The sequence below is a fragment of the Drosophila kikkawai genome, chromosome 2L (assembly GCF_030179895.1).
Source record: "Drosophila kikkawai strain 14028-0561.14 chromosome 2L, DkikHiC1v2, whole genome shotgun sequence".
NCBI classification, from domain to species: Eukaryota; Metazoa; Arthropoda; class Insecta; order Diptera; family Drosophilidae; genus Drosophila; species Drosophila kikkawai.
The window spans coordinates 1,020,389-1,033,131 of NC_091728.1; the positions used below are offsets into that span (position 1 = coordinate 1,020,389).

General features: G+C 36.5%; 1 protein-coding gene across 2 annotated transcripts in view; it reads left to right on the forward strand.

Annotated features, from left to right (window-relative positions):
• The window catches only part of ush (Zinc finger protein ush), an 84,685-nt gene that overhangs the window by 9,296 nt on the left and 62,646 nt on the right, over positions 1 to 12,743 (forward strand). The window contains exon 1 of one of the 2 annotated variants that reach the window (XM_070288604.1): positions 11,291 to 11,406. The exons of the other annotated variant lie outside the window; for it this stretch is intronic. Within the exon in view, the coding sequence (XP_070144705.1) occupies positions 11,385 to 11,406 (22 nt within the window). The 5' untranslated portion in view covers positions 11,291 to 11,384. Of the gene's footprint in view, positions 1 to 11,290; positions 11,407 to 12,743 lie in introns of those variants that run through there. 2 annotated transcript variants of the gene reach the window in all.

The following is a 12,743-nucleotide window of genomic DNA, read 5'->3' on the forward strand; positions in this document are numbered from 1 at the left end:
AAATATTTTTGTTAAAGGTGTTTCAGGTCCAGAGATACCGTTGTAGTATGATAACGTAACGTTATAAATTATGATACTTTAAAGTAAAAAGGTTAGGTTAGTCTTACTTGTAGGTCCCTCTTGTAGATTATTATCACAGAAACCCACATACCAACTTTGATGCCAATAGTTCTTCAAGGTTATTAATGATAATAATACATAATTCCTGGGAAATAAGAAGGGTTTTTGTGGAGGTCTATTTAAACAACAACAATCTCAAATTTAAGAAGAAAAGTTCCTGGTGCCTCCGAGATATAGTTGCCCGATGATATTATTATACCTTTCAAAAAGCAGAATCCATTTTTATTTTCGGTGTGGCAAAATGCCGACGACTTTGGGGGCAGGAGCGACTTGGAGATGAGAGCAAACCCATTCTTTTCCGCTGAGCGAGTTTGCGCATTGACGTAACACTCTGCTGGTCTGGCATCTGGCATTACGTAGTGTCCCGTGTGTCCCTCTCGGTGACGTCACACCCACGCTGAACTTTACTCCTGTTGCGCGCGTCAAAGGTCAAAAGCGTAAGAAGAGTGACGTGTCGGCGTTAGCTACCGCCGGGTTCAAGGGCGCACCTACGCTTCTTTATGCTTTATTAATGAAAAGCGAAAAACCCAAGCAGAATCAAAAAGCACAAAAGCAGACAACTTGTGCTCGGAGGCGTTGGTCGAGCGTCAATCACAGGTGGACCCTGACGTCAGGGCCCTCTCAAGAAAATAACCTCTTCCTCGCATTCGCATTCGCATTCACACTCGCATTATTCATATTCTCGTATTCCTCGACTCAATCATGTAGACGGCGAGTGGCAAAAAGTCATGAGGAATTGGTCTATAATTTGCCACGGCAACACAATCGTCAAATGCGACGCCCATTTTTGCAATTTTCCTCATTTCACTTTCCCAAAGCATATTTCTTGGCACTCTCGGGGCGTGGGTAAACCCCCGATATCGCCCGTGTTCTTTCCTCTACACAACATTCACCACAGAAAACGCGCCAAGATCATCGTCAAAAATCTCCATGACGTCATGGAGAGCCCAGCTCGTGACTTCAAACTGAAGACACTCTTCGTTAGCTTACTTGTTTACCCGTCTTTGAGGGAGTGATGATGATGAATTAAGCTGAAATTTCCATTTAGCATAGTTGTAAACATGTTTACAAATAAGAAGAATTTCCACAATTGAACACAGAGATTGTGAGAAGACTGCCCTTTGAAATGGGTCAAACTGGTTTGCGAGGGAGAAGACTGACTCTGAAAATCTTTAGGAAAACTCCTTAAAAAGTTTTCTTTAGATTTGTTAATTGAAAAATATTAAAGTAGAGAAATCAAAGAGTCTTTTGTTACCTTGGTAGATTTTTTAGGGAGAACAACCTTTATAGCTAAAATCTTTTCAACATTTCATCATGATGCGTAAATATATCTTTTTTTATTGTCTCAGTAAACAAATGTCTATATTGTTATAAGTAATAATATCTTTTTCCAATATACATATACCAATATATTTTGACGAGTTATAAAAGAGTGGCTCACATGACTAACTCGAGACCCAATATCTAAATTAAGACCTATCATTTTAATGAACCGATCTCGATCTTTTGGGGACTATTGATCAAAATATTAATGAGAAACTCAAATCGGATGTTATTTATATTATGACTTTACGACTTTAGCGTTTCTATATCGATTATAATCACATGGTTAGGAGTCTTAATGGAGAAAACCCGATCCTTGGCGAACCTCGAGACTCTAATAACCACTTAAGATTCCAATTTTAATTAATGATCCTCGATCTTTATGAAGCTTTTCATAATTCTGGATGGTTAGTTTAGGGTTTGACTGTGTTAACAAAATAAGTTAGCAGCATCCCCAACTCGAGACGTGTGTCTTTGTAGATTTTAAGCGTTTTTTTTAAGTCTTCAAGAGAAGTTAAAAGTCTCTCTTAAGCACACTTTGGAGTCTTATCTCTCTTTCTCTGTGTTTGTGTAGATTTTATAGAGAGATCTTTCCCCCTCAGAACCGAAACCCCCTTGTCATGTGTTCTCCCGCCTAATCCCCTTCACATGTGATGCGTTTTTTTCGCTGCCTCTGTCGGCGTCGCTGCTGTCTACGTGCCTGACGACGCGTTGCTCTAAAAACCGAAAGCTAAAAAAAAAATACAAAAAAACGGAACAGAACGAAATGAAACGGAATGGTGGAGAACCACAAAGTTTACAAAGATCTTTGGAGCAAGGCCACCGCCATGTAAACAAGGCGGTACTGCTTCCCAAATGGAAATTTACGATGATGCGAAGGTTTCCCCCGGTCACTTATGCCCATATGATACAGTAATGCAGTTTTCATTAATTAGCTACTTCATTAGAACCTTGAAAGAGTCAGCTATATTGTCATTTTGTTTGGATTTTGCTTGGATTTTGCTTGGATTATTTTGGTAATACGACTACGGTCACACCGACCGTAAAAGGTAAACAAAAAAAACGGCCGCCATTCGCGGCGTATTATTATGAATTTCTGAATTCCTCGTCGAAGTATTATTGCATAAATAAATGCAGAATCCTTTAAATTTATGTTTTTAACCTATAATGCTTAAAATTTTTTTAATTATTACAAAAAAAATAATTTTAATTAATTTTACTGCGCTAGAAACTTGCTACTGCAAAACATATTATTTTTGCTAATTTTCTAATATATTTTCAGTTCAAAAAACAAGCGAAATGATATAAAAATAAAATTCTCATTGTGAGACCATACTGTCAATGAGCTGGCTAATACATTTTTCAATTACAATTTTCTTCATTAAACCCGTATTTTGTTATCGAGTATCTAGTATATAATATGTAGATCTATCGATTATCGCGGCAATGAAGTAGCTAATGCATTATTCTAATGCATTAGAGCGCCATATAGTCGTCTTGCTCGCACTTGTGTAAAACGCTATAGCGCTGTCAAATCTTTAATGAAGTCTCTAATTAATGCGGCAGTGTCATCCCACTATTATTGAATGTCGCCTTTTTTTTTCCATCTACCTCACTGTTCCTCTCATTATTCGCATTCCACTTCTCGGTTCTGGCTGCGACGACCTTGGCCCAGTTCCTTTTGGCTGCCAAAATGTTCCCCCATCTGAACTTGAAAGTTGTTTGTCCCTGGAACAAAACGAAATGGGAGAAGGGGAATGGCATGGGTATTGTGGCAAGGAATGGAATGGGAAGGATAAGGACCGACCCTGAACTGGTTCAGGTGAACGCCTTTCAATGGCAACCGACGACAGTTCATCATCATCATCGCCGTCGGCTCGGTCATGCTTTGGGAATAAAAACAAACAACATTAATACGTAGAAAACATATAGTATTAAAATATGGGACAAAACACAAACAGTGGTATATGATTGCTTCCGTTTTGGCGACTACAAGATACCCAAGGGTTTGAGGTGTATGAGTTTTAAAAGATACACTAGCCCCTGGGAATCAGAGGTACATATAATTTTCCTAATTTAAGATTTTATACAAGTAAAGAAAAATTAATTAACTTATTAATTAAGGACGATATTTGACGCAAACTCCGATATATAAATCGATATTTTTCGATATATTAAACGATATTTTTGAGTAATGATACTTATCTTTTTTATCTTTTTATTCTTTTATTCAAAATTTACCATATTCTCTGTGTTACTAAGAGAACTCGATATCTTTTTTATATTTTTATAACTATTCTACCCGTATTTATCTGTGTGTTACCAAGAGAGCCATGATACTGAAAAGATAATGCTCTTCCCTCGCTCTTAGGCACACTTTTCACACCCTCCTTAACTCTGGCTCTCGAGAACAGGTGTCTGTCATGACAAACATACAACATTCCCTTGGAATACCGCGTATAAATATATTTTTATATATGTAGGTATATATGGCACAAACAGAAATAAATCTTTAGAATAGGCAGCGACCGCTGATAGACCCGTTTTTTTTGTTTTTTTTTAGTATGCCGACGTAGATTCCGATTCCAATTCCGAATGGCGATATTTACGTTGACGAGGTCGCTGGGGCGTCTGATTGGGGCCACGTGAAGTCAACGTGAACAGAAGGAATAATAATAAAATTGCGTTATTCATAATACATTGGAATGGGAGGGACCGGGACCTACATCTCCCCCGGACAGTCTCTGTCCATTTATAGGATCAACCCTACAACTCGGGGGTTCGGTTCTCGCGATAAGCGCACGGGACAACTGATAAGCCGCACGATTCCCAGCTGGCCACCGCATGGTCGGTCGGTCAGTCATCAGTCCACCGCCAGTCTATCAGTCACAACATGAGCGAGAGGCGTGGCCGCTATCAGTCCGCCGCGTTCGCTTATCGATTTCCCAGAGCAGCGGCGTCAATGGGGGGTTTATCAATTTCCGAGGGGCTGGACTGGGAATGCAGGTGCTACGGTTCGTTCGTTCGTTCGTCATCTCTGCATGCCGGCTGGGCTGATCTTGGTCTTGATTTCTGAATGCTGAATGAGTTGTAGGGTTATCTCGGGTGGGGCTTTTATTCCAGCTTAATTAAAATTTCCGGCGATGACAAATGCTGGAAAATAATGTTTTGTAAATTCCTGTGTAATAACATAGACCTTTATATTTTAAGATTAAAATATTTGAGTCTTTTTTTTGTTTGGTTAGGTATTGAACATTTCTGGGTGAAAGAAACACTGCCTCTCACGATTTATGTTATCTTAACTTATCTTTCGCGTGCATGAAACGTTCCACCTTAATTATAAGATAAATATTAAAGAAATAAATCACTTATTAGAGCACTTAAAAAAATCTAAGCAAGGAATAGACTTTTTCCCTTAGTGGTGAATTTTAATATTTTGTAAAAAAAAAGAAGAAAAAACTGAACTAAAAAACCGTGAGGTGCATAGAATTAGGAATCTTTCGTAATGTTTTTACTCCATACAAAGCTTTTACGCAGTTTATATTTCAAAATGTACCTAATGTACTCTTATGCAATCAGTACATCGTAATTTTTTTGTCTAATATCAAGCAACATTATCTTTAAAATAGTCAAATATAATATGTACTTAGTTTAGTTTATGCTGTTTTTATTATGCAGTTTGAATTAAAAACTGTTTCTAAGTAAGAATCGTACTGATTTTTGCCACGTTCCACTCTTAAAATACCCAACAAAATAGATTAGATAGATTTTGACTATAGTTATCATGCAATAATAGAAAACTGTACCTAAATTTCTAGTAATAAATGTTTATATTCTATCATGGATATTATATAACATTTTATAGGAAAGTGCACTCCCGGTAGGCGTGCTCATCCGCTTATATCTTTCGTATATCTCAATTTTCGCACCACACTTCCGATTTTGTTTATCGAACTCATTGTCATTCGGTGGCAACGTGACCATCGCAACCGCAAATTCAAAATCGGGGCGTGTATCGAGTGCGAATCGGTTTGGAATCGGTCCCTTCGGTCGCTTCGAGTGTTTATCTAAGCGAAGCCAGCGAAATGACGTAGCCAGACCTTGTTTATGGGGCGTTGGTTCCTCTCCGCACTTTATTTTGTTGTTTGCGCGATTTGTTTTGAAGGGGAGTGTACAGAAAAAAAATCAAACAGAAATTAAAACGTTGATTTATTGTTAAAAAAAATGTTTTAGTATCTTTAAAATTGTAATTTTGATTCTAAAAAATCGTTTTGTATTAATATTAATGAAAAATTGAAACTGAAATTTTATCGAATTATATCGAAATTAATCGTAATAATTGTAATAATCGTAATTTTATCGCTGGTAAAATGTATCGGCTTAGAAATTTATCTAAAAATATGTCCTACAAATATATATTTCTCACAAAAAGATAATTTTTAATTGAAAAATAATATTACCATTAAAATTGTATCTGATATAAAAAAATGTATCGATAATTTATTTAGGATTTCTTTTATCGTTTTATTTGTTTTCTATGATCCAATATCAACTTGAACCCTTATTTATCCCCATATTTTCTTCAGTGTAGACGAGGGGCTGATAAAACGGGACCGGGGGCATTGATAGGCCACAGAACCTGCGATTAATGAATTGCCCTTGACGGGGTCCGTAAACCCTTTCGCAGAACGTACTATATATACTATGGTATATATGTATAGAGAGGGAGGCTCGCTGCTGCTCACAAACAATGGAAATTGCCCAAGTACACCTCGCCTGGCACTTTCTTTCTGCAATTTATTACTGCGAAGTACATGGTTTTTTTTCTGTGTATATTTTGTTGCTTTTATTATTGACATTGTTGCGTTTTTTATTTATTTTTTATTCTTTTTTGTGTTTGGCTAAGTGGGCGCGTTTGTTGTTGTTGATTTTGAGATGGGGCGGAGGCGTCTGGCTGCTTATCTCCGGCGGTTACAAGCAGCCACGCACTGATTGAATGACTGCCATACACCCAGAATCGGAATCAGACTACTATATATTACAGCAGTCTCGCAGGGAACTCTCCCTATTCGCCGCACTCAAGTTGAGGCTGAAAGTGCAATCGCGGAAATAATATGGGAATTGTGAAATTAATATTTATGGCGTGACTAGGGAGACTTGTACAAAAACTAAATGAAAAACGTATTTCATTTTATAGTTTATTTATTTCTTTTATTTATTAGACTTCTGCTTATCAATTAAATGAGAAAACATGGCTTAAATAGGATTTATTCATAATTAAGATAGAGAAAGATAAACAAGAAATCCCTTATTTAAAATTATAAATATAATTTAAAACCCTTTAAAATATATCCTAAAACTCTAAATTCTTTTATAAATTTTCATTTTATTTTATGAACATTCTTATTTTGTAAATATCTGGTTCCCCAAAAATTCACCTAAATGTTTAAATTTCAAAACATGCCCCCAATTTCCCACACATTGTTGTGTTTTCTTTTGGCTGGAAAATTATTTAGCAATTTTCCCCTGGCTCATCAGCCCAATGGCTCCCCGTTGGACATGAACAAGAGGCGTGCACAATGCTTGCGAGTATTTAGCACATTTTCTGCTGTTGTTTTTTTCTTCTTCACCCGATTGTTGATGGCTAATCGAAGCACGAGCGAAAAAATAAAAAAAACATCGATGCTTGTGCCCACATTTTATATTTATTTTTAGCAAAAGGCGACGCGCGTTTCAAATAATTATTATCAAAAGCTGGGCCATCCGAGGAGATATAGATGGGGGTTAATGAAAGAGAAGCATCTCAGGTGCCGGCCCGAGAGGATCTAAGAAATAATTAGCATATTTCTGCAAATTGCCAACCATAAATCGGAGTTTCGAGATCGAATGATCGCAAATAAAAAATCCAAGCCTCAAAACGGGGGATGACTTGTTATACTTTATTCGTATTTATTTTATTTTATTTTTTTTTTTATTTTCTGCCACGGAGGCTTTTGCACTTTGGCAAGGACAACGACGGAAGTAAATATCAAAAACATGAGCAGCTACAAATTGCATTTAAGGTCAACGAGCAAACTCACAAAAGCGTTGAACCACGCGAGAAAATAAAAAATAAAAATGAAAACAATGCACTCGCTGGGGTGAGAAAAATATATACGAAACAGATTCAAAGCAGGCCGGTCAGATCATCAGCTGAATAACAGAATAAAATTAAGTAAATAGGGCTCGAACTGGCCGACTATGCAATACCCGGGGCTTGTGGTAAAAAAACATTGAGTGAAAAATCCTTTTTTTTAATTAATTTTCTAATTAAATAAGCTTAAATGAGGGTGGTGTTTAATGAATGAATAAATGGTGCCATTATTTAAAAGGGAATTACGTCATTAAATTAGTGAAAATTATCAAGAATTAAATGGTTTAATTATTTATAAGGGAATTACGTCTGTAAATTAGTCAATAATATTATTAAGGAATTAATTAGGTAATAAATGGTACGATTTATTTAATAGGGAATTACGTCATTACGTCAATTAGTCAATATATTAACCATAATTTTTTTATGATTATATAAAAATATATATATTTTTTTAAGTCAACACTTAAACGACCCAACATAAATCTAAAAAAAATTATAGAATTATAGAAGCTTGCATACCAAATCTAAGCTCAGAACCCTTGATAGATCCCGAGATCCCGTCAAGAAATTACAATACTCCCTGATCTCTTAAAAGGTATTTATAAAAAAAAAAAATCAGCAATATAACAAAACTGCAGCGCACCCAGCACATGATCATTGAGTCTTGGTTTGAACTTTGGAATGATGTCACTTGAGTCACTCGCACTCTCTCAGTTTTTCTCTCTTTGTGGTTCATAGCTATAGGTTCCCGCGGCTTCGAATATCTCGATCAGTGCAAATACTAAATAAAAAAAAAAAAAAATCATGCGTGAGGCGAATGATCGATGGTGCTAAAGAGAGAGAGAGAGAGAAAGAAGGTGAAGGTGACCCGAAAGGTGACCCTGGCGGCGTAGAGTCTACCACTTGGGGGTGAAGTACCGAATTTTGTGGTAATCAAGCATTATAATCACCAAAACACCCATGGTATTTCATCAGTTTCCTCTTTAATGTCTGGTCAAAGCAACTTTGGGGGCTATAAATAGATGGAGAATTCGCATTCGATTTGAGATAAGAAAAGTGGATCAGCGGAAAACATATATAAAGGTCAAAGGTCCTAAATCAACTCGGATCAATCAGTATTCATGGGTATTTTTAGACAGTCAACTTTATTACTCGTATGACAAATCTAATCATCTTATTTGAACCGGAAACCTCTACAAATGAATAGCATAATCTCAGCCTATGCCTAGCTTTTAGGCTATAAATATACTAATTTTGAAATTTATAATAAACTTTGAAATATTTATAATCTTTATTTAAATAAGTATTTGTTTTTGTAGGAATGAATCATAATTCAAGACGAGTTTTAAAGTAAGACAAGATTATTGTTCAGATTGTTTAACTCATTTTGCAAATGTACGTTGAATAAATTGATATATTTCCCCTCGACTTGCACACATTCCTAATTTTTCAAACCAACAACATTAAGTTTTTAAAACACTTCCCTTAGCCCAAGAAAATCCTCTATAAATGATTGTTTCTCGTAATTACCTTGGCTCTCTTTTACACCCAAATTACATGCCTCGATTATCGCCTGCCAGATGTACACTTTCGGGTGTATTTATACCTTAATACCGTCCCATGGCCACTTGATTATACATATGTCTGTAGGTACATACACTCGGGGTGGCCAAAGTCGACATCACGTATACGCAGCATGGGCCAAAGACGAACCTACCGCAATTAGCAGCGGCGGCAAAGAGAGCCCCGAAAGTGAGAGGGCGATTCTCTATTATAAATATTGCATTTTTGTTTGCCATCTAAAAATAAATCTGATGAATATCGGGCTATATATCTCGGTGGGGGGTAAAAAGGGGCGGGTTTCGTTTGGACTTTGATCGCGAATGCATTCTTTGGGGGCGGCTATAACGGGTAAATGCAGCATTGCCAAAAAATAAAAAAGAAACCAAAACAAAGAAGCTTTTTATAAAGAAAAAAACAAGTGAATAATTTTATCTCCGCTTGGGAAACAGTCAGTGTCTTATTTTTTTGTTTTTGGCTCGCTTATGCGACGAACTTGGCGGATTTCATCAGCAGTTTTAATTTATGCAAGGAGCCCAGGCCGCCGACGATGATCTTGGCAGCTGGATCAGCATCAGAAAAAAAGAGATATAGCGAGAGCTCCATTAAAAGAAAAGAAACAAATTTAAGAGAGTCAAAGAGAACGGCAAGGTTGAAATGCACAGAAAAAAATACTCTACAAGAACTGAGTTTTTAACTTAAATTTATTTGATGTTAAGAAACTACGAAGAATTTATGAAATTATAAAAAAAAAACTAAGAAACATACATGAAATTTAAGTCAACGCACCTAAAATCAAGACAAGACATTATATTCCGGGTTACTTTATCTGTTTTTCTGAAATTTGGTGCATTTTATATCTGATTCACTTAGTTTAGTTCCTTTCTTAATACAAGATTACATTGCACTAGTTTTGGAAATCAATTTCTCCTAAAAACCTTGGCTAATTCACCCTAAAATTTGTGTTGCACATATAATTCCCAACTGGTTCTAACATTCCCGAAATGAAGTTTATGGTCGAATAGCCCCTGAAGTAGGCAAAATTGTCTAAATATAATGAAAAATTCATTTAATATTTACACAATTTTAAATTAACATAATTTTTACAACCCTAAAATTCAACTCACAACAAAAACAAACCCATATCTTAACCTTTAACCAATATAATCCATTTAAAGACCTTCAAAAACCCATAAAAAAAACATGTTAAATATCACTAAAACCCTAAAGACATAAGTAAATAATACTAAAAACCCTAGAAAACACTCGGTAAATAGCTAAGCAACATATAATTTTGTATCATTAAGGCTGCTCAGTGTATTGACCCCAATTTCCCATATATACGAACTCACGAACACATATTGTTCCGTTCAGGGTAAGGTCAGGCAACGAGGCATCTCCCAGGGTTGGAAGCACTGCTCCGCTTCCGATTCGATCGGATCCGAATCCCATCCCAAAAGCACAGATCAACGGATCATTGCACTCGGCGGAGCAGGCAAGGTAACTGCACCTTGTGTCAATGATATTCGCTTCCCCCGCCAAAATTTTCGGCTGATGTTTAGTGTGTTTTTTTCGTTTTTTCGCGTATTTCCATTTCCATTTCAGTTTCAGTCACGGGCATGGCCTTGCCGCCGTGCAAGTTGCTTGACCTGGAAGAGTTGCTCACCTCGTCGTCGTCGTCGTCGGCAGTTCCCAATCCCCACATTTCGCGCCTCCCCAGTTGGCGAGTGTAATGGACTATGATTACAGCAGGAGGAGGCCGTCTCTGGGTTACATATTATTTTATTTATTTGTTTATTGCCTGTTGTTGGCCAGAAAATGCGGTTAAATACAACGGCTGATTGACAACGAAGCTTCGACTCTATAAATTAGTTGAAATTCCAACTAAATTTGCAGGGAATCCCCCCTTGGGTATTAGCCATGGTTATTAGCTAGATTTTTTCAGGCAACCTGTTAACAAGTTTGAAGATGCGAAGGCCATTATTCTTTGTAGAGAGGCTTTGGCTTTTTTAGGAAAGTGTTTTAAGTTTTTTGTTTGAGTTTATTTTTGATAGAAATTAGATCTTTCGAGACTCGTAACCCTATAACCATTTTTGATCTTGCTTTTTTACCCATTTTATCTTTTATTTTACCTTATTTTTATAGGTTTTTCTGGGCGTTTTGCCGAATTGCATTGAACACAGCAGCAGAGAAAAAACAAAACAAAAAAAGCGATCAGAAACCCGAAAAAAGCGACTAAAGTTTAATGAACGTAGCGAAGGTCAACGGTGCGTATACTTCATTACCGATTATCGCGGGGAAAGGTGGAGGGGAATGTATTAAAAGGGAATTTAAAATCCGCCAAGGATAAACGGGGAGCGGGTCCTATTTTGCTAATCGACTTGGCCATATGTTAGCCGGGATTATGGCCGCATCGCTAACTAACTGCTTTCTGATATTTATTGCTGTCGCATTCCCCACTTTGCATGAGGTCCTTTTTCGTCCAGGAAGCTTTTCATTTCCGTTGCTGTCGCAATTTTTAAAATCTATGAGCGAACAATGCAAAGCAGCTGCAGAAACCATTAAAAGCGGGCAATAGGTGCAAATTACAGGACCAAAAGGTGTGCAAACCTGCAAAGAAAAAAAAAAGAGTCAAGAAAAATTACGCAAAACAAAAAAGTAGCAAAACGAAACGGAAGTGCAAGCTCTAAATAAAATGTTAGCCGGAAATGGAATTCTGTGGCCCAGCTAGAGCGTAATTATTTATTTTTTTATACATTTATTTATGGTTTATGTGAGATAAAAGGAAGCTAGGATGAATATGGGTGTTAAATGAAGAATTTTAAGATTTATTAATTATTTATTTGGATCGACAAGGCACATTTTTTATTTACTTAGGTCGTTGAAGGCCGGAAACTAATTTAGATTTTTTTTAAATTTATTTATTTTTATGTTTGCCTAACAACATTTGCTAAATTTTAAACAATTTGTGAAATTTTAAACTTTTTCTGAGTGGCGCCTTTTCCTTGGCAATGCCTAAAAGTAGACTTTACTTTGGGTCGTCTTCCAAAGCGCCCTCTATCGGCATATAGCCACAGCTAACTCTGCTCAAACTCACAACTGCGTTTGCTGATAAGAAAAATGCTTAACGCCAATTGGAAGACAAAATGAAAAGGAAACAAGAAGCAAAAAAGGAAAACAACAAAGGAATTTTTAACAAATTTAAAGAACCCTGCAAAAAACAATGGAATAAACAGAAAATGTGTACAAGAAACAAGGAATATAATTGGTGTATCGTGAATCTATATAACAGACCTAAAAATGCTGAAACCTGTGTGAACAACAATTGCTAAACAACCAACAAAAACAAAGAGCTCTTAGCGAGTCATAAAAAACAACAAACTCGTCATTTTTACAAATTCCAATAAGAAAACGTAAACTTATAAAAGTGTAACAAAAAGTGATTTAATAACTAATAACCTCCTGTTTAATAATAAGAGAAAGAAAGATGGAGAGAACGAGCAGGTGCGATGTGTGAAAACGTGCGTAAAATGTTTCGGCGTTTTTGTTTTGATTCTTATCAGACGAAAGCGAAGCAGACGGTAAAGCGTGCGCGGCAATGAAA